The sequence below is a fragment of the Halichoerus grypus genome, chromosome 5 (genome assembly GCF_964656455.1).
Source record: "Halichoerus grypus chromosome 5, mHalGry1.hap1.1, whole genome shotgun sequence".
Lineage (NCBI taxonomy): Eukaryota > Metazoa > Chordata > Mammalia > Carnivora > Phocidae > Halichoerus > Halichoerus grypus.
Window position 1 is genome coordinate 168798096 of NC_135716.1, and position 25798 is coordinate 168823893.

Below are 25798 nucleotides of genomic sequence, written 5' to 3' on the forward strand. Positions count from 1 at the left end.
CAAGTGAATCATGTTGTACATACAGTTTTGTATTCTGTTTTTTTCCCTCTTAACAGCAAGGAAGTTTATGATATAATCATTCTTTTGTGGCAATATATAATTGCATCAACGATTCCTAATAAACTTAAGAATTTTAAATTTTAACAAATGATAAGAGAAATTATTCCCAAGTTATATAAACTGTACTTAGATCTCTTCGGCCCAATAGGAACACAAAGTTTGCTTTGTTTATTTGAATATTAATCATTCCAAATTAAAACATACTTCACAACTTAGCTATTCCAACATTTCTGAGCCTAGGGCTAAAGAGAGGCCAGTATCACTTATGATATTCGCTTCACTGCTGCTCTGTGGGTCACCCACTGAACTCATTCCCAGTAGGTTCTGTTAATAGTTATAGGAGTTGTTTTTTCCAAACTACTAAGACATTATTAAAGTAATTTAGGAAATCATTATAGTTCATCAGAGTCATGGATTGTTAAGCTGGAAGGCTCCCCTAAACATTATCTAGATTATTCCACCATCTTATGACAAAGAAGAAACTGATGGGGTGCCTGGGTGGCTCAGTAGGTTAGGCAGCCGACTCTTTATTTGGGCTCAGGTCATGATCTCAGGGTCGTGGGATCCAGCCCTGTGTCAGTCTCCTTGCTCAGCAGGGAGTCTGCTGGAGATCCTCTCTCTCCCTCTGCCCCTCCCCCCCAAATAAATAAATAAATCTTAAAAAAAAAGAAGAAACTGAGACCTAGACAGAATGACATGTGTAAATGGCAACTCACTTGAAACTAAGACCCAGGACAAGAAAATACAAGGAAAAACTAAAGTATGAAAAAATCACTTTAATTAGAGGAAAGCAGACTGAGGAACTGTCGTGTTAGCTTTAGGAAGAAGGGAGAGGACTGTGTGGCTCCACTCTAGTCAGAACGTACCAGAAACAGCACATTTTGGTGAAGAGAACCACTAAAGAACTAGGGAGATCAGGATGGTGAAAGTGCTTCAAATAACATATAAGGAAAAGCTGATGAAACCAGAGATGTTGTGCCTACAGACAAGACGGCCTGAGAGGATATGACAGTGTCTTTAAATCTCTACAAAAATGTTAACCATGGATGGGAGACCACACTCCTTTCGTGTGGCTCCAATGCAGGCATGCAGTGTTGGGGCTTGAGGGGATGGTCTGTAGACCCCTTGAATCTGAAGGCAAAGTGTTGTACACTTCCCTATGCTTGTGGGGGAAAGCCTCCTTATATCCTCTAAGAGATAAACAAACCCCAAAACAGTCAAGATGTACTGGGTCAAAAGTGTAAGGAGGATAATTCTGGCTCAGTATCAGGAAGAACTTTCTATTACAGCTGCTCCAAAAGCTGAGTTCCTTGTCACTGTGGCCTTTCAATCAGAGACTAAATCACTATGTGTCAGGGATGCTGTGAGGATTCTTATACCAAATAAGGGTTCAACAAAATGACCTCAGACATTCCTTTCAAAGCTGAAACTCCAGGAACATTTTTCCTATGTGGAACATCGCTGTCTACGAGTCTACCTAAACATAAATCATTTCAACTTAAAAAAAAAAAAAAATCTTCATAATGAGAATAGGTCATTGAGATGCCTACAATTGAGATGTCAAATCATAAAGACTTAAACTTTTCATTTAATAATGAAAAAAATATAAAATATATTTTAGAGGTATAATCTATTAGGAAAAGGCCACTTAAAAATGTCCACATGGGGGGCACCTGGGTGGCTCAGTTGGTTGGGCCTCTGCCTTAAGCTCAAGTCATGATCCTGGAGTCTGGGGATCAGCCCCCGCATTGGGCTCCCTGCTCAGTGGGGAGTCTGCTTCTCCCTCTGACTCTCCCCCCTCTCATACTCTCTTTCCACTCTATCTCTCAAATAAATAAATAAAATCTTTAAAAAAGAAAAAATGTCCACATGAGCACCTGGGTGGCTCAGTCGGTTAAGTGTCTACCTTCAGCTCAGGTCATGATCCCAGGGTCCTGGGATTAAGTCCCGCATCAGGCTCCCAGCTCAGCAGGGAGTTTTAGTCTCCCTCTGCCCCTCCTCCCACCCCGCCCGTGCTCTCTCTCTCTCTCCCTCTCTTTCTCTCTCGTGTGTGCATGCGCACGCAAAAATAAATAAATAAATCTTTTAAAAAATGTCCAAATTAAACTCAACTCTAAATAATGTAGTCAAAGAAATCATTACATTAAAAAAGTTTGAATCCAAGATTTCTATCCATCTAAGAAGCCATTAAGACTTACCTGTGTGCCATACATACTGAACCCATACATATGTGCTAGCAGCAAAAAAAAGCCATTGTATGGGGATGAACAGCAGACATATTATATTTGATGTGAAAGCTACACAAACAAAAAATACTGAGAAGGCCTAAAGGAAAAAACAAAACAAAATTAAAAACTCATCTTAGAACTTGTTATTTTCAAACAGATTATTAAAAGCATGTTGAACAAAATCTCTGAAATTGACATGCAAGAACTATAGAGCAAGTGACAACAGGGAATTTTAAACATATAAAAACCACTATGTAAAAAGTAGAGGTTAATTCAATATTAAAAAGTAATCCTATTTATGTCCTCAAATCAAGAAGAACTGGACCAGAACACGCTGAGTTGGGTCCCAATGAGTTCATTTGGACTCCGCAGGTGGGTTACCTAAAACTAGAATTTTAACACAGAAAAGGTTCCTCTCTCCTCTTAAAACATTCCTAAAGAGCCTCATTCGTGAAGAACCGGCTGTTGGAGCACAAATGAACCATGATAGTAAGAATTATGCTGATGTTAAGGATTTAAATAATGCAGCCTTTCTCTGGACACACCACTAGGTATTCCCAAGAGGACATGAGCCCGAAGCCATCTTTTTGAGGCTCTGGATTTCTGAGTGGAAGAGTTCCAGGTATAAAGTGTAGCCAGAGGACACAAGAGAACTGCAGATCAACCAGGGGAACAAGCCCAGGCCTATGCCCTTGCTCTAACCCAGTAGCTTTCAAAACATAGTTTGGGGATTCCCAGGGTCAGTGGGGCGGTGTGGGGGGGTGTCTCTGAGATCCTTTCAGTGGGTCTTCCAGGTCAACACCATTTTCCTAACAATATTAAGATGGCATCTGCCTTTTTCATGCTCATTCACTTAGGACTAAGGTGGCTTTTTCGAGAAGCTACATGATACGTGATATTGCAATCCACTGAGTTCAGACGCAGATATGAAAATGCAGCTGCCTTCCATTAAGCCAGACATTAAAGACATTTGCAAAAATGTAGTCAATCTTCTAATTTTTTTGTTTTGGAAAATATAGTTATTTTTCATTTAAAAATGTAATTTACATTAACATGTAATGGGCTTGTTATTATTTTTAAGTGAATTAATAAGCATTTAAATTTGTTTTCAGTTTTGATTTCTAATATAGTAAATATGGATAGATCTAACCCAGATAAATAAAAGCTCCTCGGAATCCTCAGTAGTTTTTAAGAGTTTAGCGGGGCCCTGAGACCACAAAGTTTGAGAACCACTGCTCTAACTCTAACCCAATCACTAACATGGTGATAGGGCTCCAGAAATACTTCAGAGTAGGACTGGGTAATTATTGCTTCCTTCACTACTCTGTTTCCCTCCCAAGCTCTTTGTCCCTCCCCTTCTTTTCATTGGAATGGTAGAGAAGGGTGGGTGAGGTATAATGATTTGATAGTGGGTTTTTTTATCATCAGTTACTAAAGATTTTCTTAGAAAATTAAACCCCTTAGACTTGAAAAACATATTAATAAACATACCAGTCCCTGGTATCTGAAGGAATCATAGACGCTCCTGATGAAAAGCCAAAACGGCCACAGGTATTCAAATCTGAACTCCAGGACAAAATCTGCCAGGAGGACAAGTGCCCACACTACCAGGAATTTCAGGTATAAAAATGTACTGCAAAGCATAAAAATAGAGAATTAATTCAAGGTCATTGGTGAAGCACTAGAAAAAGAAAATACACTGCTTTCTTTGAGAGACAAAAATATCTTCACATACCATGAAAATAACGGCGATAAAGGACAGAGGGAGATGTTGCTACAACCCACCTAAATTTTAAAAGCTCTGCCATTCACTCTGAGACCCACAACTATCAAAGTAAGATGATGACCAAAAATGCTTAATTCTATCTAAGATGGAAAAAAATTTTACATTTCACCACTATTTTAAAATGTGCTAAGTGTCTGATTTAAAATACTGCAACACTCTCAAAATTACAGCTTTCCAGCTCTTCTTCATTAGAAGAAAATGTCATGGTTGAAAGCCTTCGAATTTGCTGTTTGCCCACCCCTCTACATCTGTTTGAAGAGTCTTTGAAATTCTTGATGCACATCCCTACATGCTTGAAGGATTCTGTCTTTTTCCCTCTTTTCTCCTCTTGCCTTTCTGTGTGGTATTCACCTGTATTAACCAAAGGACATCCCCAAACAGAAACTAACGTAGGGAGCAGTTGCCAATTACTACTATGGGTTGTGAGAACACAAAATGTACATTAAAGAAAAAAATCCTAAAGTATCCTAGCCTTGCTCTAGCTAAGATGTAAATGTGTGCTTCCAGCTCCCTCTGGATTTATGTTAAGTAGAAGCAGACTTTGATAAGCCAGGCAGGACACATATTTAACCACTGCAGTAGCTCAAAACAAGGTAAGGACATGGATTAAAATCTCAAAGTCCATTCTTCTAGTTCATGAGTTGTACAATTGATAATAGAAGCCTTCAGATTAATAAGCCCCTTACTAATAAGCCCCTAATTCTATGTCCTTAACGCAGTCAATTCTGGAGCAGGTTAAGTTTAGGCATTAAAAAAAAAAAAAAAAAAAGGTTTTCTTAGCTATAGATTGGAAATACCTAAAATTTACTTTGATTTGGGCCAGAGCCTTGTACGCTGCTTTGTAATACAAACATTCCAATATTGATGTGATTACATTAGCTGTTTGAATATACACCATCAACAACAAAATCAAGACTTTAATAAATCATTTTTAAGTATATTAAAATAAGCTACAAAAAAATTATAAACTTGGGGTGGGCGGCAGACAACAAAAGCAAGATCCAGCACTGAGGATTCTTTCTGTGCCCTCTGAAGCCACAAGGGTAAAAAGATGTCAAGAACGGACAGGTATGACCCTCGATGATACAGTAGCATAATGAGACATTATCTGCAGCTAGGGGCAATTTCTAATACTAACTCTTGGTAGAACTTCTTAGGGCTTGATAATAAGTTTCGATTAAGAGGTTTGCTATACAATCAAGGAACCCAAGGCAAACCAGAAGAAAACAGGCAAGTCCCACCTTTTAGTTTCATTTCACTAGAATCATATTAGCCAGATGAAGATGGGGCCCTCATTCTCACCCATCAAAAATCCATCACTGACCCAGTGGAGAGCAAGGCATATTTTACTAGAAGGAACAGCTGAGTCATGTCGGCATTCGGGAACACAAATCTAGTTTCAAACTAGATTTTCAAGCTGCTTGGCTTTAAAACTGAAAGGTTTTTCCTTGTCTCTAGAACTGTTTCTAGGCACATATGGAAATGTTTTTACCTCTCCAATGAACACTTTTCCCCATGGGGCTGCCTCTGGATGAGGTGAATGAGATGCGGGGAGTATATCATCGTGTGCAGTCATCACCACTCCCCAGGTGGAGAAGGTAGAGTACTACCAACTGTCTCTGCCCCAAATGCTTCCAAGGCATGGCAGGATCCCAGTCTAGCAGGCAATGTTCTGTTGCACTATTTAGATAGCATTATCCAAAGAATGACAGCCTACTGAATAGCTTTTAATAGCCCAATCATTTAAACCAAAGGCAATACAGAAATGATCATCTTTGTAACAATGACTACTCTTTTTCAAGTCTGTGACTTCAAGAGAGTTCCTTTTTATATATTTCAGTTCTTTTCAAAAAAACTGCTCTCGTACTTTCATGTTCCTTGACACCCAGCTCTTACTGAGTCACAGTTTAGAAGTACAGATATCTAAGGAAACTTGACCTTTCACAAACATATGCCATACCCTCAACTTTCCTCAGGCTCCCCTTTTAGGTGGCCCTGCCTCTAAAAATCAAGAGGCAACCTAATTAACAAATTAGATTTTACAAGTTTTGCAAAAGGAGTTCTAGAGCTTAGTCGCACAATCATGCGAATATATATATTGTTCCTGAACTGTACACTTAAAAATGGCTAAGATGCTGAATTTTACATTATGTGTTTGCCCACACTTTTAAATGTAAATAAATAAATAATTCTTTACTCATCTTTTAAAAAAAAGTTGATTTTACTTTAGGACTAGTACTGAATTCTATTGATTCATTTCTGCCTTCAGGGTTTTAGAAAGCTTAAGACAGTTGCCTGATTCAGTATTCACTTAGTCCTCTGTATCAGTAACTTATGCTTATTATTCTTCTATAGGTACATGTAAAAAAGTTAAAAGACAAGTAACCTAAAATGACCGCTTATCAGTACCCTAATTCCTTTCCTTCCATGTTCTGAAGGTCATAAGATTTTGCCAAATCCAAAGAGATGACATTCTACTGGGGAGAGAAAGTTAGGTTTTAAGCCATTATAGCATTCCAAAATATTTCTTTTAAACCATGAAGAGAATGTGATCAAATATAAAATATTTTTATACATACAGTTCACAACATGGTTCATAACTTGATGTTACTTTCTCTGATCCAAACACATTTATGAATAACTATAAAATATCTTGAACAAAAATTTAAAGCATAACTACAATGAAAAGATATTTTCCATAGTAATATAATCGAACAAGGGCAGACCAATAATGTCTCTTGATGGTCTTATATGCTTCTGTTCTGGATGCCAGTGAAATTAAGAAGAGACGTGTGATTATTAGGCTTAATGGTGGTGATTCTTTCAAAGGGGTTATTAACTATAAGTTTCTTTCCCCTCCTCCATTCTATTCCTACCCTTGCCATTTACAACCATTTTTAACCTGAATCTATTTGGCAATACTCTTCACCTATGGATTAATGATTAATCATCTATGATTAATGAGAAGTAGTATTGAACATTTTTCTTTTTCCAAGTAAAGTGCACCTTCTTTCTAGTACCACTAGCTGCTATCATGTAGATCATTTTTGGAGCCCACATAATTACCATGAGTGTGGCCATCAATCCTCAGTACCTGACCTTTTCCCTAGGCAGACTAATGGCCATTTAGTTCACTTGGTCCTCACCACAGAAATGACTCTGTAGAAGATTTCACTGGCTGTGCTAGTGGCCATCTATCTCAATCCCTAGCTTTCCTGTCTTCTCTGGAATAGCAACTGTGAATTGCTTTTAGCTTTCAGTATGTGGCATGATACTTCTTAAACCAAACTGCCGTCTTCTCTGTTATCAAATACCTCTCCCTACTCCACATCACCTCTAGAATAGTCATCCAGCCTCTTGTCCAGCCCATACTCCTACTGAAATCAGATGTGTAATTATAGTCCTGCTACTCAAAGTGTGGTCCATGGACCAGCATCATCAGCATCACTATGAGCTTTTTAGAACAACAGTATTTCAGGGCCCATCCCAGACCTATTTCATCTAAGCCTGCATTTTCACCGGATCCCTAGACCATTTGTCTGTACATTAAAACTTGAGAAGTACTGGTCCATGGTATAAACTTCTCATTGTCATGGAACCTCCACTGAATTCCACAGTGTCTCAGAAATTAAACAACTATCTACTTAAATAATCAATACTTATCTCCAAACCCTTAGTTCTCCTTCCCTCAATTGGGAACACTGTTCAGGGTTGATTCTTCCATTTTCTTACTTTTCTATCTGAGTCACAGACAAGATCCCCACCTAAGTACAATTTAACCAAATGAAGCACTTCTGCTACTATACCCATCCTTCAGCACACAACACAGACATCACGTCATTAAAAAAGGCCTCCCTGATCCCAAAGTAAACACTGTTACCCCATTATATGCTCACATAGCATCCCGTACTGTAAGAACATTTAATCACAGTTATAAATAAATAGTATTTTATTTAATTAACTATTTAGATGTAAAGTCCACAAGAACAAAAGAGCTGCCTATTTTGTTCCCTACTTTATCCTCAGTGCCTGGCAGAGCACAAAAACTCAACAAATATTTGTTGAATGAATGGCCTGCAATGCACAAGAGTGTTTAGGATTGACAGTAAGGCCTTTACCAGAGTACACACTTAAAATGAAGGTAGACAGAGAAATCATGCACAGATGACTGGGAAGGGTGTCTGAATAAAGCAACATCAACAAAAGAAACAAATACAGCTTCTGCTCCGAAGATTACCATGTACCTGCTCCCAATCTGTTGTGGTCTTCAATAGGAAGAAATGAATCTAATCAGCCTTGCTCTGTGTACCAGACTATCACTCCATTTGGCCTGCCTGCCACTGGCTCGGCCTGCAGTGGGGGTTCTCAAAGTGTCTTCTATTTAGCCTAACATTAAAGAAATCTGCAAAAATGTAAAGCCACACCACTCTTCTCATGGATTTATTATTTTTATATCAGCTTGTAATTATTATTTAAAATGTGTCTGTCTCAATTTCTAATACAGTAAATATTGATAGATATAACCCATATAAACCCAGAGTGGAAAGAGGTCCCGAGACAAAAATAATTGAGAAATGGTGGACTACAGAAAGTTGTGCACAGCATCAAGATAAAACGGCCTCGCCCCTGCTGCTAGGTTCTGCACCTGCCTCCCAGTGTGCAATCCAGACAGGAGGATGCCTGAGAAGACCTAAGCTACTCCTTATTTCTCTTTTCTATTCTAGGCCTCTTGCAGACTGCCAAGAGAACCTTTCGAGTGTCAATTACACACACACACACACACACACACACACACAGCCACTGCAATGACAAATCTAGCATAAAATATGCCCAATTTAGAAAGCATAAAGAAAACCTAGAATAAGAAATCACTTAAAAAAGCTTTTAAGAATTGTGTGGTGGGGTGCCTGGTGGCGCGGTCCATGAAGCGACCGACTCTTGGACCAACTCTTGGTTTCGGCTGGGGTCATGAGCTGGGGGTGGTAAGATCGAGCTCCGAGCCCCGAGCCCCACGCCCTGCGCAAGGTTCAGTGGAAGGTCTGCTTGGGATTTTCCCTCCCCCTGGCCCTCCCAACCACCCCCCTCCCATGCACACACTCTCTCTCTAAAATAAATAAATAAATCTTTAAAAAAAGAATTGTGTGGTATAGTGTTTTTACAAAGGATCACATAGACTGCAGAGATATCAAGGACAGGTACTGTAACTTAACACAGTTGGAGAATTTAGAGTTTTGGAAATTCTGCTTCAAAAACACTTTCATCTAAAAAAAACAAACAAACCACACCACTTTTGACAGTGTGGACTCTGTGAGGTTTGGGATGGGGGGCTGCAGAAGCACGTGAGGAGAAAGAGAACAACCCACAGGATTACACTTCACATCTTCAGCAGTAGTAATCATCTACCTAATCACACCTTACACTTACATCATATGTGCAATTTTTCCAAATGCTTTCATATTAATTATCTCATTTTAGCCTTACAACGGTGAAATAAGCAGGGCAGTTATTACCCTTTCATAGGAAAGAAACCTGAGGAACCAGGAAGTGAGAGGCTGCGGAGCACTGTTGAAAGAGCACAGAAACAGGAGTCTGGAGACCACAGAGAAGTGAATCCTACGTGGAATGCTGTGCTGCTGCTAAAAAAGTAAATGAATACATTTCCATGGAAAGAAATGGAGAAGAGATTAAGTGAGGAGAAAAGCCAAAAAACTTTTATGTAAACTGGAATCGTACTTTTGTTAAGGGAGAAATACACACGTTTGCTTATATAGAAAAAAAGAAAAAAATGATACTTAAAAATTATATAACAGTGATCATCCCAGAGCAGGAGTACTAAGGTCTGGTGCATTATGCTAATACACTATCACGTTAATTTTTGCATACCAAGTGTGTTACTTTTATTTTTTTTAACTCTTCATTTTGAAATAACTTTGGACTTACAGAAAAGTTGCATGAATAGTACAAAGAGTTCCCTTATATTTTTCACTCAGAATGCACAAATGACATTTTATCATGTTCTTGATATCATTCTCTCCCTATATATGTGTTATTGGTTTTTTTAAAATCAAAGTCAGGAAATTAACATTGATATGTTACTATTATTTGATCTAGACACCTTATTCAAATTTCAGTAATTATTTCACTAACGTCCTTTATTTTTTTAAAAGATTTATTTATTTTGGGGGGGGAGGACAGAGGGGGAGGGAGAGAGAGAATCTCAAGCAGACTCCCCGCTCAGCATGGAGACTGACACGGGGCTTGATCTGAGATCATGACCTGAGCCGAAACCAAGAGTCAGATACTCAACCGACTGAGCCACCCAGGCGCCCCTCACTAATGTCCTTTAAAGCAACAGATAAATAGATAGAGCTCGATCAATCAATAGGACCCTGGTCCGATCACATTTTGCACTGTTGTCATATCTATACTGTTTTTTAAAAATTATTATTTAATAGACATTCCCTTTTTGAGAAGGAAAAAAGGTTCCTGGTACCTGTTGCTTCACCTGGAAAATGAAGACAATGACACTTGCTCTCCGTGTAGCAGGAAGTCTGAGAGTATCATATGAGTTCTTACACATAAACATCACTCAGAAACAATGAAGTGGCACAATACTGTACAACAGAAAGAGGACAGACTCTAGGGTTAGACTCATATGGGCCTCTATCAAGTAACCAAACCTGGGGCAACTGTGGTTTCCTCACATATGAAACTGAAGCTAATACCCTTACTGGAACAAAATAAGACAATGAAGAAAAGATAATAATAGCAGTAACAGCAAATAACTTTATGAGCAATTATCTGTGTCAGGCACGATGCTAAGTTTTTTATGTGACTTATCTCAATTATCCTTATAGCAGTCCTATAAAGTAGGTGGTATTATTTACCATCCTCATTTTACAGATGAGAAAACTGAGGGCTAAAGCAAGTAAGTGACTTGTTCAAAGTGACACAACTAGTGTCAGGGACATTCTTTGAAGTCGAGTTCAAATAACTTTAAAGCCCATATGTTTATCTATCACACTGGACTTTCTCATCTCATATTAGGTATTCAATAAATATTATTTTCCTTCTTTATATGCTTTCCTATATACACATTCAACTTATATAATTCTTTAAATCTACAAGAGAACCAAGTTTTAAAAAAATGAGCAGATGTACTTTATGAAAGAATAAACCCTCAGTATCTCATTCATAAACTATGAATTTATAAACTTAATTTGTAAACACACTATGAAGCTCTACAGAAAAAAGTTTTAAGTCAAATTTTTTTTTTTTTTTTTTTAAGATTTTATTTATTTGAGAGAGAGATAGAGAGAGCAGGAGCGGGGGCGGGGGGAGAGGGAGAAGCAGATTCCATGCAGGACCCTGGGATCATGACCTGAGCCAAAAGCAGATGCTTAATCATCTGAGCCACCCAGGCGCCGCCTAAAGTCAAATATTCTTTACAGAAATAACTATGGCACGAAACATGGGACAACTCAAGACTGCTTTCTAGCGAAATTCACACTCCTAGAATGATCACTGTAATAGAGAAACATGTAATTCAAAAATAAAAAGATAATTCATTTTTTAAAAAAGTCATAATTACAATAAACCATTAGGTATAGCTTGTCAAGCCTAGAGCAAGGCAAGAAAATAATGCTTATTACATCTGAGAAAAAAGATTCTAGCCTTAGTATTTCTCTCATCTGAGACAGGAGTTTTTGTTTGACCATGAACACGGCACTCATTCTCTCTATAACGCAAGTACCCTCACTACAAGATAGGCAAAATACTGACTTTAATACTGAGCAACTTATTTGGTTTTTAGAAGTGCTTTAAAGATGAACAAAGTAATAATATAATTTAAAAACAGAGCTAGACTGTTTCTGGCCACCTCCCCTGTGCTAGGTAAGGAAAGAGATCTCAAATGGTCTAAGTCCACTAGTGATGTCTACAGATATACCTCAAGTGGACTAGCTGCACTATTTCAATCCACTAAAGGCAAAGCCTCTAAAAAAGAAAAGGCAACAGAAGAGATGGATGAGAGAGAAATTATTTCTGATGTCACAATCCCCTGACTCAATGTGAGTACGTTGTCCTTAAAAGCAGCAGAGGAAAACAAAGGAATGAAGGTTAGTGGTATGAAGGGGCTTCCAAGTCTGGGGATGATAGGCATTTTGGAAGGTTGATGAGCAGAGGCCAATTTGGTATTAGTTAAGTTAAATGTCAAAGATATAAAGCCTCAAAGAATACATTCTAACAGTTATTTTTTTTTAAATTTCCATTACCAGGATCCATGTGACTAAAGGTGAGAGACCTTGAGGAAATATTCACTCATTGGGTATTTGAAGAAATTCATGATGGAAAAAAAAACATCTAGCAAAGGATATGTGTTTCTGCTGTTGGTCTGTACCATTATACTTATGTAGCTTGTTGGGCAAACAACTTTTTTCTTCTGGACCTATTTCTTGAAAACGATCCAAGTAAAATAATTACACCCAAATCTAGTAAGCCTAGAGAATAAAAGTAATCAGTATCTTTGAAGAGCACACTAAATTTCATCAAGAAAAGTAACCCAGGGGCGCCTGGCTGGCTCAGTTGGTAGAGCATGCGACCCTTGATCTCAGGGTTATGAGTTTGAGCCCCATGACAGGAAGGAGGGAAGGAAGGAAGGAAGGAAGGAAGGAAGGAAGGAAGGAAGGAAGGAAACCTAATTACAGTATTTCACTTTGAGCTCTTAACCATGTTTAAAATTTCTATCTGACCCTCCAGACTCCACAAGGTATATGTTATATTTTATTATATTCCCTTAAGTATCACCTGGATGGTAGCCTAGAAAACGACAAAACAAAACAAAACACACATATATATACACACAAAACCCCAAAGGGTTAATATCAGTGGGAAGATCTGGGAGAAATGGCCAAAGAAAAAGACTCTAGACATATAAGTGCCTATAGAACAGGAACTGGCTCCAGAATATTTGGCAAATAACTAACAAAAAGTGAAAATAATAAGCTATTAAGTCTACCATTAAAACCAATCTCCAAATCTAGTGAGGTTCAAGAAAGGCCATAAGGAATCAAAGAAAAAGGAGAATATCACTAATGAAACAGGAAGCTTTAAAGCAAATAATCTGAACTAGATCACGTTCCCTCCTTCCCCTGCCTCGACTCGTAGCAGAAATTTAAAGGGATTTTCAAAACATCTAATGAAACTAAACTGCCAAGAGTACTCAGACAAGAAGAATCATAAATGAGAGTTGGAGGAAAGTACCTTTCTTTTAAGGTAACACACTACTGGCAAAAACTAAGTACAAAACTCCATTGTGGCAGATTTGTTCAAATGCATTTCATGCAAACTGTAAATATAAGGATTAGGTAAACACCTCACTGGAAAGGTTAGTCAAAACTTACCCCCTTCCCCAACACCCCTCTAAAACAATACAGAATCTATCACTTTCATGTCAGGTCCAGTGTGGCTGAAAAAGCCTCCCAAGATCACCAAAATGCTTTTAGGCTGTGAGGTTGCAACACTGGGGTGTCTGGGGTTTCGGCAGGACACATGTACAATCAAGGCAGCCAAGGGTCAGGCCAGCCTCTAGTGGCTTTAATAAGCATAGCCCAAAGGAGCTAAAACTAGGCTTAGGAAACATCATTAATTAAAGAGGCAGGAACGGCAGAAAAGTGAAATCTCTGGAGATCAGATTATTTCGACTAGGGTCTGAAAAAGGAAATTAGGAAGCTGAGAAGGATGCAAACTTGGATCATTCCAAAAGTCAGAGGCCAGGAAACTCTTTTCTGAAACAAAGACGGGCCAAGGTATTCTACCTACCAGGGACGTCCGAGTCCTCAGCTCTAGTCTGAAGGTGCGAAGCTGTAAGAATCTACGAGTCAGGCACAGTCCTGCTCGTCCAAGCTGCAGGTGGCGTGCTACACGATGACAGGAAGTATTCATAAATTCACAAGTGAAGGGGCGCTTCCTTCAACCACCAGTAACAAAGATATAGAATAGTTTCCTGAAGCTTAACACATGTGCCTTACTTAAAATGCTTATTATGCCTACTTGGGCAAGTAACAATTTTAACTCCAGAAGCTTTCAACGTAAACGTTTCTGCCCCTGTCTTCTCCCTACCACACACATCATCTCATCTTTCCATTATAAAGTCAGTAATTCTCAGGGGGAAGGAAGTGGGGAACATGGCAAAGTGACAGGTGGCTAAACCACACAGGATCCCCTTAAGGCTTTTCAAAACTACAGAGCACTCCAACCCCACCTCACCTGGAGAATCACCGCATGTAATTAGACGTTACTGCTGGGAGTGTCTGGTGCATGTGTGAAGGAGCAGACATGGACAGAGAATCGCTGCCATAAAACCTGAGGACGTCTGGAATGTCATAGTTAAGTGCAATTATTTATTTTACTTTCTCTTATTAATAACCGTTCCTTATGATTTCCGAAGTTCTTTCACATTTATCTCATTTGAGTTAGAAAATATTCCCTCACTTACTGGCGACTGTCTACTTCATCATAAAATAGCACAGGGCAAAATAAAGCTGTTAATGCATCAGGTGAACAACTAAAATAGCCGGCTAAAATATAATTCAACAAAAATATTTTTCCTTGAACAGAACGCAAAGTTCTTTGGAACCTCAAAACCACTGTACAAATTTAAGAGGGCATTACGATGATCTACTAAACTGTAAACTCCTTGAAGACAAGAAACCATATCTAATTCTGTATCCTCCACGATTCCCTGAACAACACAGGTTCTTAACTAAGTAGGATGAATTAGTTTATATTCATTTATTTATTAACTCACACACTCAACATTTATTGAATACTGAATTTCTACTCTGGATCTATGCTGGCTCGGATTGTTTTTAAATGTGTTTTGAATTTTAGTCCTTAATAACATAAAAGGAAATCATCACCATCCCTGGTTCTTTTCTCTTATTCTTGATTATTAATTTGACTGGAATAAGATATATGTACATTTCAATTTTCAAACAATGGGCACACATATAAATGTAGATAATGCTGATATGTCTAAAATCCATTTTCCTTTTACCTTGCCCCGAAACAATTCTATCATAGTCATTATACTGACAATAAGCATATCATCTGACAATCACCTCAGTCACAGTTGCTGGATTGGAGCCCATGATTAAAAGCATCTCAGCAATAGGATTTTTTTCAGCAAGACCAAGCAGCAACTGACCCTTTGTTTTGACTACTCAACTTCTGTTTATAACTGTAGCAAATCTTATAGTCTCTCTTGCCTCCTTAAAAAATAAACCAAACATGTTAAACTGTGATAACAACAACAGGGTAAATAATATTTGGATAGCCTGCTAGAATTTATAAGAGTTTCACAAACTGAACATGAGCTCCTTTAGTCCTCAAGACTCATTTGACAGATGAGAGAATGGGGCTCAAAGTGGCAGAGCTGGGATTCTGAGTCCGAACCCAGGTCTCCTGATGCCCACAGTCCAGTGCTCTCTTCATCACAGCTGCCTCCTTGCTATGCCCAGATTCAAAAAGTTGTGCAGACTGAGAACATGAAAATAATGTTCATGAAAGGTCATGCTGTGAAACAGTAGACAGTGGTTATCAAAACTGTCAACAGAGCCTCAGGAAAAAAGGTCTCTGTTTAATGAGACCAAAATTGGCCAGGTGTTGAGAAACAAAATGGGTAATAGATGGTATGAAGAACAATTAATACAGAGTTAAATTCGATGATCACAGAAATTTGATATTCACAAATCCTCAAACACCATAATTTATAACTAGCCCACTCATTCTGTTTGTTTTAGGAATAAAGGAAAAATTTCTAAACATATTTTTAAAAACAGAATTGGAAAAAAACAAAACTATGATCTTGTTCTTTAGTCCAATACTCCATATTATAAACTAAGAAACAGGTAAGTGAATTAAAACATTCATTTGATATATGATGCTCCAAAAGGAAAGACAGGTCGAAATATATGTAGGTCTTTGATTAACATCTAACTTAAAGAATGCCAAACAGAGAAGGGCAAACAGATTTGAGAGCTGTTGGGTTTTAAAATTTTACAGCAAAACCCTGAATAACTTGCATAGCATATTTACTTTAGGGTAGGAACATTTGAATTCCAAAAGCTCATCACTAAAATAATAGATCTTCATTAGACAATGAATTCACATTGTTCACATTGATTGAGTGGTTACTATCAGGCAGGTATTAAATTGGGCATCATCTGTTCAAATATAAAGAGATGTCAAAATACAACACATGTAAACAATATGGGATCCTCAGTCTTCTTTCTATAAAGGTATATCATCATATGTTACTGTGACTAGCAGCCATTCAAAGTCCTTGGTCTACAATTCTGTTTAATATGCTTTTTCTATTCTTGTGTCACTATTAAGTTGTTCAAATCTTTTTCAATGGGCAGAAAAAAATCCTTCCTAAAGGATCACAGTGTCTTCAACTTAAAGAGACATTTCTCCCCCACCTATTAAATCTGTAGGAAAACGGTTTTTGCTTTTTCACTTTTAGTTTAAATGGTCAGGTTTGATTAATTCAGCTTGGATTTTGGCCTGTTTTACTGACTGCTGTACCCTCATAGCTAGAACAGGGCCTGGCACATAGTATGTACATTTGTTGAATGAATGAATGAATTATTCCTATGATCTATGGCTCATTACATAAGGATATATCTATAGAGAAGGATAAATATACATAAGAACTTTATACTTTGACTTCTTAATGCTTTTAAACTTGAAATAAAGGAAAGCCCTGATGTTTACATCACTCAGCTGCTTGTGAAAAGCAATCTTCCATATATGTAAACAACAGCATGTGCAAGGTGTACAGTTATGCTAAGACGTGGTCATTAGCTTGGTGACAACTTGGGTGTTATCAGCTACCTCACATATTTCTCTAAGTCCCACAGCTCAAACAGCTAAATCGTAAAATACCACGGAAACTCAATTAAGCCTATATACACATGCTGATAATTCTCCTTTGTAAATTAATGATTTCTCCACCGAAATCATTTATCAAGGCAAGTACCATTCAGAATTAACATTCTAAGAAGAACCAGAAAAATGACAGGTCGTACACAAGTTTTGCTTAGGAAGCTGTGATTGTCACCAAGTTGCCCCATGAACCTGTTGTCCTTCTCCCCCTCAGAGCAGCGAATTCAGTTTCTATTTAAAGGGACACTGCCTTTTTTTTTTTTTTTTCCCCGGAAGAAAAAGAAAATTTTGAGTTTGGAAAAAAATCCCTTTTAAAAGGTTCGAAGAAAACTATCAGCTTAGAATGGTCAAAATAATGTTTGCTAAGAAAATGATCATCAGCTCCTGAGTTTGGAGCGGGGCCACAGGGCATGATTAGGGGGTATCGGCTTCAGCCCTCGGTGCCAAGTCTGAGATCCCGCAAGAGAAGTAGAGGGCGAAAGACCGGGCAACGTGGCCACCTGCCCAGTCTGCCGGGGACCGTGGGGCCACCGTCTGCTCCCAACTTTGTCAGCCTTTCCCCCTAGTGCATATGGTCCACCCGCCTCCCGATTCAGGCCGGCGACTCCCAGGCCAGAGCGGAACTGGGGGGCCAGCGGAGGCCCGGCGGCCCCGGGAGCGGCCCTCGGGGCCCGGCGTCTTGGGCTAGGGGCGCGGGAGGGGAGGGGGCTTGCCGCCCCTCCCCCCGGCGGGCCCAGGGAGCTCCCAACGGCGGCTCGGCGGCTTCCTCCGCCAGCGGCCGCCGCGCCCTCCCCGCCCGGACGGCGGCCCTCGCCACGCCCCGCGCCCCCGGGGCGCACCCCTGCGGGCCGGCCGGAGCCCCCCGGGCCGCGCTCCTCTGGAGAGCCCCCGGCGCGGGCGTGCGGCCTAGTCGGGGTTACATAACGGGGCCGGGCCCCTCCGCAACCGACCGGGGGCCGCGGGGCCCGCGCGGGCGGAGGCGGGGGCGCCGCCGCTCACCTGCCGTAGATGCCCTCGGTGATCCGATTCCGCTTTAGGGGGCGGCGGAGCTTACTGCAGTCGGCGTTCCGCCGCTTCATCCTCCCGCTGGGGGGCCGGGTGCCCGCGCCGCCTCCGCCGCCGTCTCTCACCTCAGCCGCCGCCGCCGCCGCCGCCGCCGGCCCGCCCCGCGTCGGGCCTGGACTCTACCCCTGGGGCCGGTCACACAGACATGGAGCCAGCACCCGGGGGGGAGGGGGTGGGACGGGGAGGGGGGGCTCAGAGCCTCCTCCGCCTTCGGAAACAAAGAAATGACAATTCCGGGGCCCGCCCGCCCCAGCACCAGCCAGCCGCCTGCCCCGCCTCCTCGGCTCCGACGGACGGCCCCCGAGGCCAATCGAAGGCGTCGCTACGCCGCTGCCGGCCAATCCAAGGGCCCGCTGAGGCACAACGGACTCGAGAACCCGCCTCTTTGAAGGACAGAAGAATGCGCCAATCATTATAATGTCTGTGTGCGTGCCTGGGCCTATCAGAAAAGATTTAAATAGAGGCTTATAAATAGGCCCTATAAATATAACATCCTATATTATGCCTTATTGCGAAGGCACACTTCATGACTGTTGGATTGCGCTTCATTGTATTATAATCCATGCTAGAGCATATCGTGCTATATTCATTGCCCGCTATCACTAGCACCGTATGAAATCGGGAGGCCTGGGTTTGCGGCATGTGCTGTTTTCTGCGCTGACATGTGCCCCAGTCAGTCGCGTCATTATGTAAGGGGTTCGCAGCATCCTCCCCCTCCGGGAGCCTCCGGGGTCAGCGCCGGGGGCCCTTTCTGCGGATCCTGGAGCGTTCGGCCAGGCCGGCCGCGTCAGCGCGCGACGGGGGTACGAATGACAAAGCAAACCCCACACACACATACACACACACACCCTGCCAGCTCCCGGCGACGTGGTGACAGCGCGGCGGCCAATCGGAGGAGGCGCGGGGCGGGGCTGCTACGGTCCCGCCCCCTGGAGGCGCGTCACAGGGGGCGGGGCCGTGGGTGCGCGCGACGTCGCGCTGGGCTGCCGGGGGTGTGTGGGGCGGTGCGACCCTCTCTCCACGTCCGCAGGACGGGCTGTGCGGATGGCTCCGCGGGCCCCGCGCCTGCTGGACACGGCGAGCGTCAGCGTCGGGGACGTGTCAGTGCTGTGCGAGGGGTCGATGCCGCGGGGACTAAGGGGAGGCTGCTCGGCGGCGAGGGCCGGGCTTTTCAGATGTTGGGACACCGGCCAACGACCCCTCTCACCGGACCCTCCTAGAGCGCCGATTTTGTGCCAGGCACCGTGCTGAGTGCTTTGCATCTACTTGCTCATTTACTCCTCATTAATTCCTTGCAACGTAGGTCTGGCAAAATCACATTAGAAAAGACAGCAAAGATTCTTTTAAAAAGAATGTCATTAATGAAAACTGGGAAGCTGTCAAAAAGTAGCTGAAGGGAGAAGAAACACCCATGGATCTCATCACCTTAACACGACCACTATTAGCACTCTAAATTTTTTCTTTCTTTCCTATTTTCCCCCATGGGTGATATCATTATTACTATTACTGCTATTATTACTGAAGAGTTGTGATCATACTAGATATTCAACTTTGTATTCTGTTCTTTTGTGTGTGTATGTGTGAGTAAATTGATAGAAGTTTACTAAGTGAAGATACAGAAAAAGCTCTCAAAAGTGAGAGGGGTCCCGACAGGGTTGCCACTGAGGGCCTTTCAGGTTGGTCTTTTTGTATTCTGTTCTTTAATGTAAACATTGTCCCATGTTATTATGCATCCTCCCTAAATATTTCTGATGGCTGCTGAATCTCCCATCACGTGGCCATACCAACTTAACCGCACACCAACAGTGGGACTGTGAGGTGGTCTTCCAGCACATTTTAAAAACTTCCAGGAAGTAGATGGTATCTGGTTTTGTCCTGAGTTGGGTGGACCTCTTCCTGCCCTGTAATCACCCCCTTAATCAACACCTACCCCAAGGAGGAACTTGTAATTTGTATCAAAGTCATCATTCTCATCTGCTGTTCTTCGTTATTTTATCCTGCTCACAAATTTTTAAAGATCCTCCAATGCCTGAAAACCATTCTCTTTGTTACGGCATCCAGAGCTGTCACACTGGAGACCCACTCTCCTTTTCCAGGCCTACCCAGGCCAGCAAGCCTTATCTACTCACTGTCCTAAAACCCACTGCAACCTTATCTTCCCTCCTTTCTGCCTTTGCTCCCACACAGAGCATCTCCAGCAGTGCTGCTCCTCAGTCGGGTTTCTTGGGTGAGTCTTGTTCATCCACCAAGGATGAAAGCTTCTTGGGGGATTGGATCCTTATTCTGAAGAGATGCAGTTTTGAAAAATTGCAAGAGTACCTACCTTTTCAGACCAGGATTGAAATTCCAGCATGGCCACTTACTAGCTTGGGCAAGTTACAGAATCTTAGAACCTCTGTTTCCACTCAGGTATGTTTTAAGGCTTATAGAATAATGAACTTTCAGGGCCAGGCATACAGTAGGTAACGGTAAGCAGTTACCGTTAATAGTATACTTGTTTTTCATCCCTCACTTCTCTCCAGCATGTTGATAAAGTGGCACTGGGTGGCCAAGGATAACAAACTCCGTGAGCTCAAACTTTCACCAAGGCTGCCCATCATTGTGAAAGGGTCTGAATGGAATGCTCTGCTTGGAGCAGCAGAAAAAGGCTTCAGCTGCCAAGGTGAATTGGTTCATGGAGAAGGATACAGGCAGGACCTACATCAATATTCTGGAGGCTTGAATGCATTAGGAAGGTTACATGGTAAGATCCTGGCTCTAGACTCCATGAGGCCCCAGATCTGAATATAGCCATCAACTCCATGACTACAAGGTTCCAGATTACCTGGGCCAGAGACAAACAGCCAACTCAGTAAGGTTATTAACAGGGCCATATCCATGGTCTTTTCCACTCCCCCTTATGTCCCTGTTATCTAGGACAGTGCCATGGCACACTGTGGAACGAATAGGTGAGTAATCCAGGAAAAGATGACAGAGGCGCTGGAGCTCACTGTCTAGCCTACCATCCTTATAAGGACATTCCATGCTGTGGCAGAAGTGTGGAGTGACTGGGAGTTACTCTCAGACATAAGGCTACATGGGGGAAAGAGAAAGAACAGAGAAAATCTGGTGGTCTGGGTTCCAGTCCCAACACCCTGCTGTTGAGTTACCTGCATACATCTGTGCCAAGATCCCCTCTGGAGACTCTTCAAGCCCTGTGTTTAGAAGCAGGTCATTTTAGCTCCATTTTACAGATGGGAAAATTGAGGCTCGGAGAAAATAAAATTATGCATTTGGCTTGGTAGAGCAGTTTAGCTCAAGGAACAGCTGAGTGAGATCAAGCTGTGATGCTATAGGCCAAACCTGGGGCCTAGAGATGGTTATTGATGATTAGGTTTATTGATCTGGTGATGGGCTGGAGTAGGATGACAGGAATTGTCCCCTTGCCAAGAGCCCACAGTAAGACTGCCCTTCTCCATTCCCTCCTTCTGCCCCAGCCAGACCATCTCTTTTCCTGGGCCACCCTAGCCCAAGCTCCTTTGGGTTCTAGTCAAGTGCCAGCCTTTCCCCTCTGAGCCCTCAGATGGCTCTTTGGGACCCTAAGGGCACAGGCGCCTGGGCAGAGGTGGGGTAGCCTCCTGCCTGCCACAGAGCCCCCCCAAGCTCTCCGTACCTCCACCATCAGTCAGGAACCAGGGGAGAGCAGTGGCCATTTTACAGATGAGTAAGACAGGGAAGGGAAATCATCTCTTCGTATTCAAAAGACCAAGGCCCAGCCAAGAATTCAGGGTTGTCCCTCCTCTTCTCCTGGGATGTTCAATGGGCAAGGGGTTGAGATTTGTCCTTGAGCTTCACCTGGCTCAGAATAGCTCAGAAGAGCCTGGAGAGTGATCATCACATCCCGTTTCACAAATAAGAAAACTGCATCCCCCCTTCTTTCAGTAGCTTCAAATCCCCTCAAGCCCTCGAGTCAGCTGCTCAGCTGCCTTGAATTTGGTTCCCATGCCACAGGAGTCACCGAAAAGTCCGGACGCTGGGGTGGCCACCTCTTATACACGTATCTGTGTCCCCCAGAGAACCCTGTTAATGGAGGATATTCATTGTAATGTTTAGAACAGAAACAGTTTAGAAATAACCCAGATAATCCTGCAAAGGGGGCTGGTCAAACATGGTCACACATTCTTACCACGGAAGTCGTGTGGCATGGAGAATGGTGACACGTAGCACTTACCACGTACAGTCACTGCTCTAAGCACCATATGCACTTTGATCTCAACCTCACAACAACCCTGTGAGGTAGAGATGTTACTGGTGCCATATTACAGACGAGAAAACTAGCCCAGAGCAACTCAGTTCTTTGCCTAAGGTCGCACAGTTAAGTGATAGAGCCCGGATTCAAACTCAGAAATTCTGACATCAGAGCCTGGGTTCTTAGCCACCCTGATAGAATGTTGTAGAAAGATATTCCAGGCTTGGAAATGACTTAGGGTATACTGTTCACGGAAACAGCAATTACTCATTTTTGTAGGGGAGAAAACAAGGCCTAAATTCACATGAATAGGAAAAAAAATCTGAAAAATATACAAAAAGAAGAAGAACTGGTTTTTGGAGATATGGAAATCACGGGTGCTTTATGTAAACTTTATGCACGTCTGCATTTTCAGAGTTTTCTACAGTAAATATACCAACCCTGTGCAATAATAATTACTAACATTTATGGAGGATTTTCTACACATCTGACACTTACATGCACTTCCTCATTTACTCTTCATGACCGGGGTTCTCTGGGTGGCTCAGTGGGTTAGGCGTCTGACTCTTGATTTCAGCTCAGATCATGATCTCGTGGGTCGTGGGATCAAGTCCCACGTTAGGCTCTGCACTGGCGGGGAGTCTGCTTGAAGATTCTCTCCCTCTGCCCTCCCTCCACTTGCATGCACTCTCTCTCTCTCAAATAAATAAATCTTAAAAAAAAAAATCTTCACAACCACTCTATGAGATTGACACTGATTTTCCCTACTTTACAGATGAGGAAATAGATATTGATCATCATACCCAAGTTCACACAGCCAATAATTTGTGGAGTCAGGATTTGAACCCAGATTGCCTGACTCCCAAGCTCATGTTTGTTGAATGAATGAATGAATGAATGAATGAATGACTTAGCCACAGTTTCCCCAGGCATGCCCAGAGCAGGATCACAACCTTGGTATGGACAAACTTCCAGAGAGGGAATGGAGGACTTACCTACGTCCTTGCTTGCTGCCCATGACTGAGCCTTACAATGCCTGGTGAGGACGGTATAGTGAGTATTCTTATGGAGTCCTGTTTTTACAGAAAATGCACGATTACATGTGAATTCTGTAGTCTCTCTGACTTGATTCGTCACCCTTGGAGGAAGCCTGGTCACTTAGATCAGAACGTCACAGGCATGGCACCACTTGCCCACCTTCCTTTCTATAACCCAGCCGCCACTCATGCTTATGTATTCATTCTCTCATTTGTAATAATTCTGTGAGGAAAGTAGAGCAGCTCATCTTATTTGACTCATTAAGGAAGTTGAGACTGTGAGTGGTTTACTAAATGGAAGGCAGAATTGCAAAGTAGTTGACAGCATAAGCCGTGGCATCAGAGGGATGTGGGATGGGTCCCACCCCTAGCATTTATTAGCTGTGTGACATTGAGCGCTCACATCACCTCTCTGAGTAGCAGCTTCCTCATCTGTAAGACGGGATGACTGCGCCTGTACTCACAGGCTTGAGGGGAAAAGTAGATGGAATAATGTATGCAAAATGCTTGGTCCAGTGCTTGGCATTCCGGAAATGGCAGTTGTTATTTATTCAACAAATATTTAGGGGCGCCTGGGGGGCTCTGTTGGCTAAGCATCTGCCTTCGGCTCAGGTCATGATCTCATGGGTCCTGGGATCGAGCACCGCGTCGGGCTCCTGGCTTAGCGGGGAGTCTGCTTCTCCCTCTCCCTCTGTGCACTTTCTCTCTCTCTCTCAAATAAATAAATAAAATCTTTCAAAAAACCAAAAATTTATTGATCACCTCTTATGGATGAGCAGTAGGTGCTGAGATACAACAATCAGAAGTCCCTGTGCTTGGCTCTGAGGCGGAGAGGGCAGGGGCAGTTTTCTGACAGGAGGAGGCTTTTAGGCAGAGGGAGAAGCAGGTGCACACAGTGCTTTCCCCAACATTTTATTATGAAAAGTTTCTAACAGACGCCAAAGAAGTTGAAAGAATTATACAGTGAAAAGCCCTTTACCTCCCGCGTAGACTCAACAATGAACATTTAACTATATTTGTTTTGTGACATATCTGCCCTAGATCCCCGTGCTTTCTTTCTTTTTTTTTTTCTAAAGATTTTATTTATTTATTTGACAGAGAGAGAGACAGCAAGAGAGGGAATACAAGCAGGGGGAGTGGGAGAGGGAGAAGCAGGCTTCCTGCAGAGCAGGGAGTCCCATGTGGGGCTCGATCCCAGGACCCTGGGACCATGACCTGAGCCGAAGGCAGACGCTTAACGACTGAACCACCCAGGCGTCCCCCCCTGTGCTTTCTTGGACCAGTTGAGCTGCCTTGATGGTTTGAAGACAGAATGTCTGGAGCAGGAGTGCGAAAACAGGGACCTTTTGCAAGAGTCAGAGGGGAAGAAAGAACATTCCCCTTTTGACAAATCTGTTGGGAGAGGCCAAGTGTGGGGGACACCTCCCTTTACTAAAGAAAGCCTGTTTGGCAAGGAGCTTGGCCCTCTTGTCAAGCAGTCCGTCCCTCACTGGGGTAGGAGCAGGCCGCACAGGGGCTTCCGGGGTGTGGAACCAGCTGCCACCCACACTAAGTTGGCCCGAGGGTGAACACAACCATCAGGGGGCTCCAGGCCCAGGGGCTGGCAGAGACTGAAAATCTTCAGTGTTCATCTGGCTGACCTTTGGTGCCCCTGGGCAGGTGAGCCCAGCTGCCCGGTTTACACGGTGCTGGTACAGGACCCAGGCCAGCTCGGGTCATGTTTATTTGTCCCCCACACAGGGGAGCCCCTCCTTACGGAAACCTAGTTCATAAGAAGAGCTGATGGCCAGAAATCAGAACCAGGGGGTGACCATGAGGGGATGGAGACTTCTATCTCTGATCTCTAGCAGTCAGGGTACCTTCTCTCTATTGCTACTGTTGAGAGGGCAGAGGGCTGGGAATCCCATGTTCCTAGACTCGGAAGAGGACTTAGAAGTCGCCTGGGCCACAGTTGTGTGGTTAAACACCCAGTTGCTCAATCCGGGCTTTGGGTCTGGGTTAAATCCAGGTTCTCCTACTTATTAGTCCTGTCACCTTGGACAAGTCACGTAACCCTTCTGCACCTCGGGTGCCTCATTTGTCATAAAAGGCTAATAGTACCCACCTCCCAGGGTCATTAACTGAGTTCATGCATGTAAAGTGCCTAGAACATTGCCTAGCAATGGTAAGTGCTTGGAAAGTGTTAGCTCCAGACAGCATCTAAAGCAAAAGGAGCTGGTGTTGGTGGTTTGCAGCCATTTTTCCCCTATGCATGCATTAACATATTGGGTTTTTATTATTATTTTTTACAAAAATGGGAACATACTGCACACACTGTACTACAACTTGCTTTTCCACCCAATAGTATATCCTCTGTGTCAATTTTGATAAACCTTAAAAGCATTTTCCTCTGGATTTTTCCCACATATGTTCAGGACCATGATGTTGGTGGCAAGATGTGTGTCCT

General features: G+C 42.5%; 2 protein-coding genes across 3 annotated transcripts in view; one reads left to right on the forward strand and one right to left on the reverse strand.

The window, feature by feature from the left end:
* Positions 1-18280, reverse strand: part of MACO1 (macoilin 1) — a 58024-nt gene extending 39744 nt beyond the window's left edge. The window contains exons 1-3 of one of the 2 annotated variants that reach the window (XM_036114981.2): positions 18022-18272; positions 3780-3921; positions 2259-2385 (exon numbers count right to left, since the gene is read on the reverse strand). In XM_036114981.2, the coding sequence (XP_035970874.1) occupies positions 2259-2385; positions 3780-3921; positions 18022-18101 (349 nt within the window). In that variant the 5' untranslated portion in view covers positions 18102-18272. Of the gene's footprint in view, positions 1-2258; positions 2386-3779; positions 3922-18021 lie in introns of both variants that reach the window. The other variant, XM_078073620.1, reaches the window with a different exon arrangement.
* Positions 18281-20264: 1984 nt separating this feature from the next.
* The window catches only part of RHCE (Rh blood group CcEe antigens), a 43078-nt gene continuing 37544 nt past the window's right edge, over positions 20265-25798 (forward strand). The window contains exon 1 of the mRNA XM_036115006.2: positions 20265-20314. The gene's annotated coding sequence lies outside the window, so the exon portion shown is untranslated. The remainder of the gene's footprint in view (positions 20315-25798) is intronic.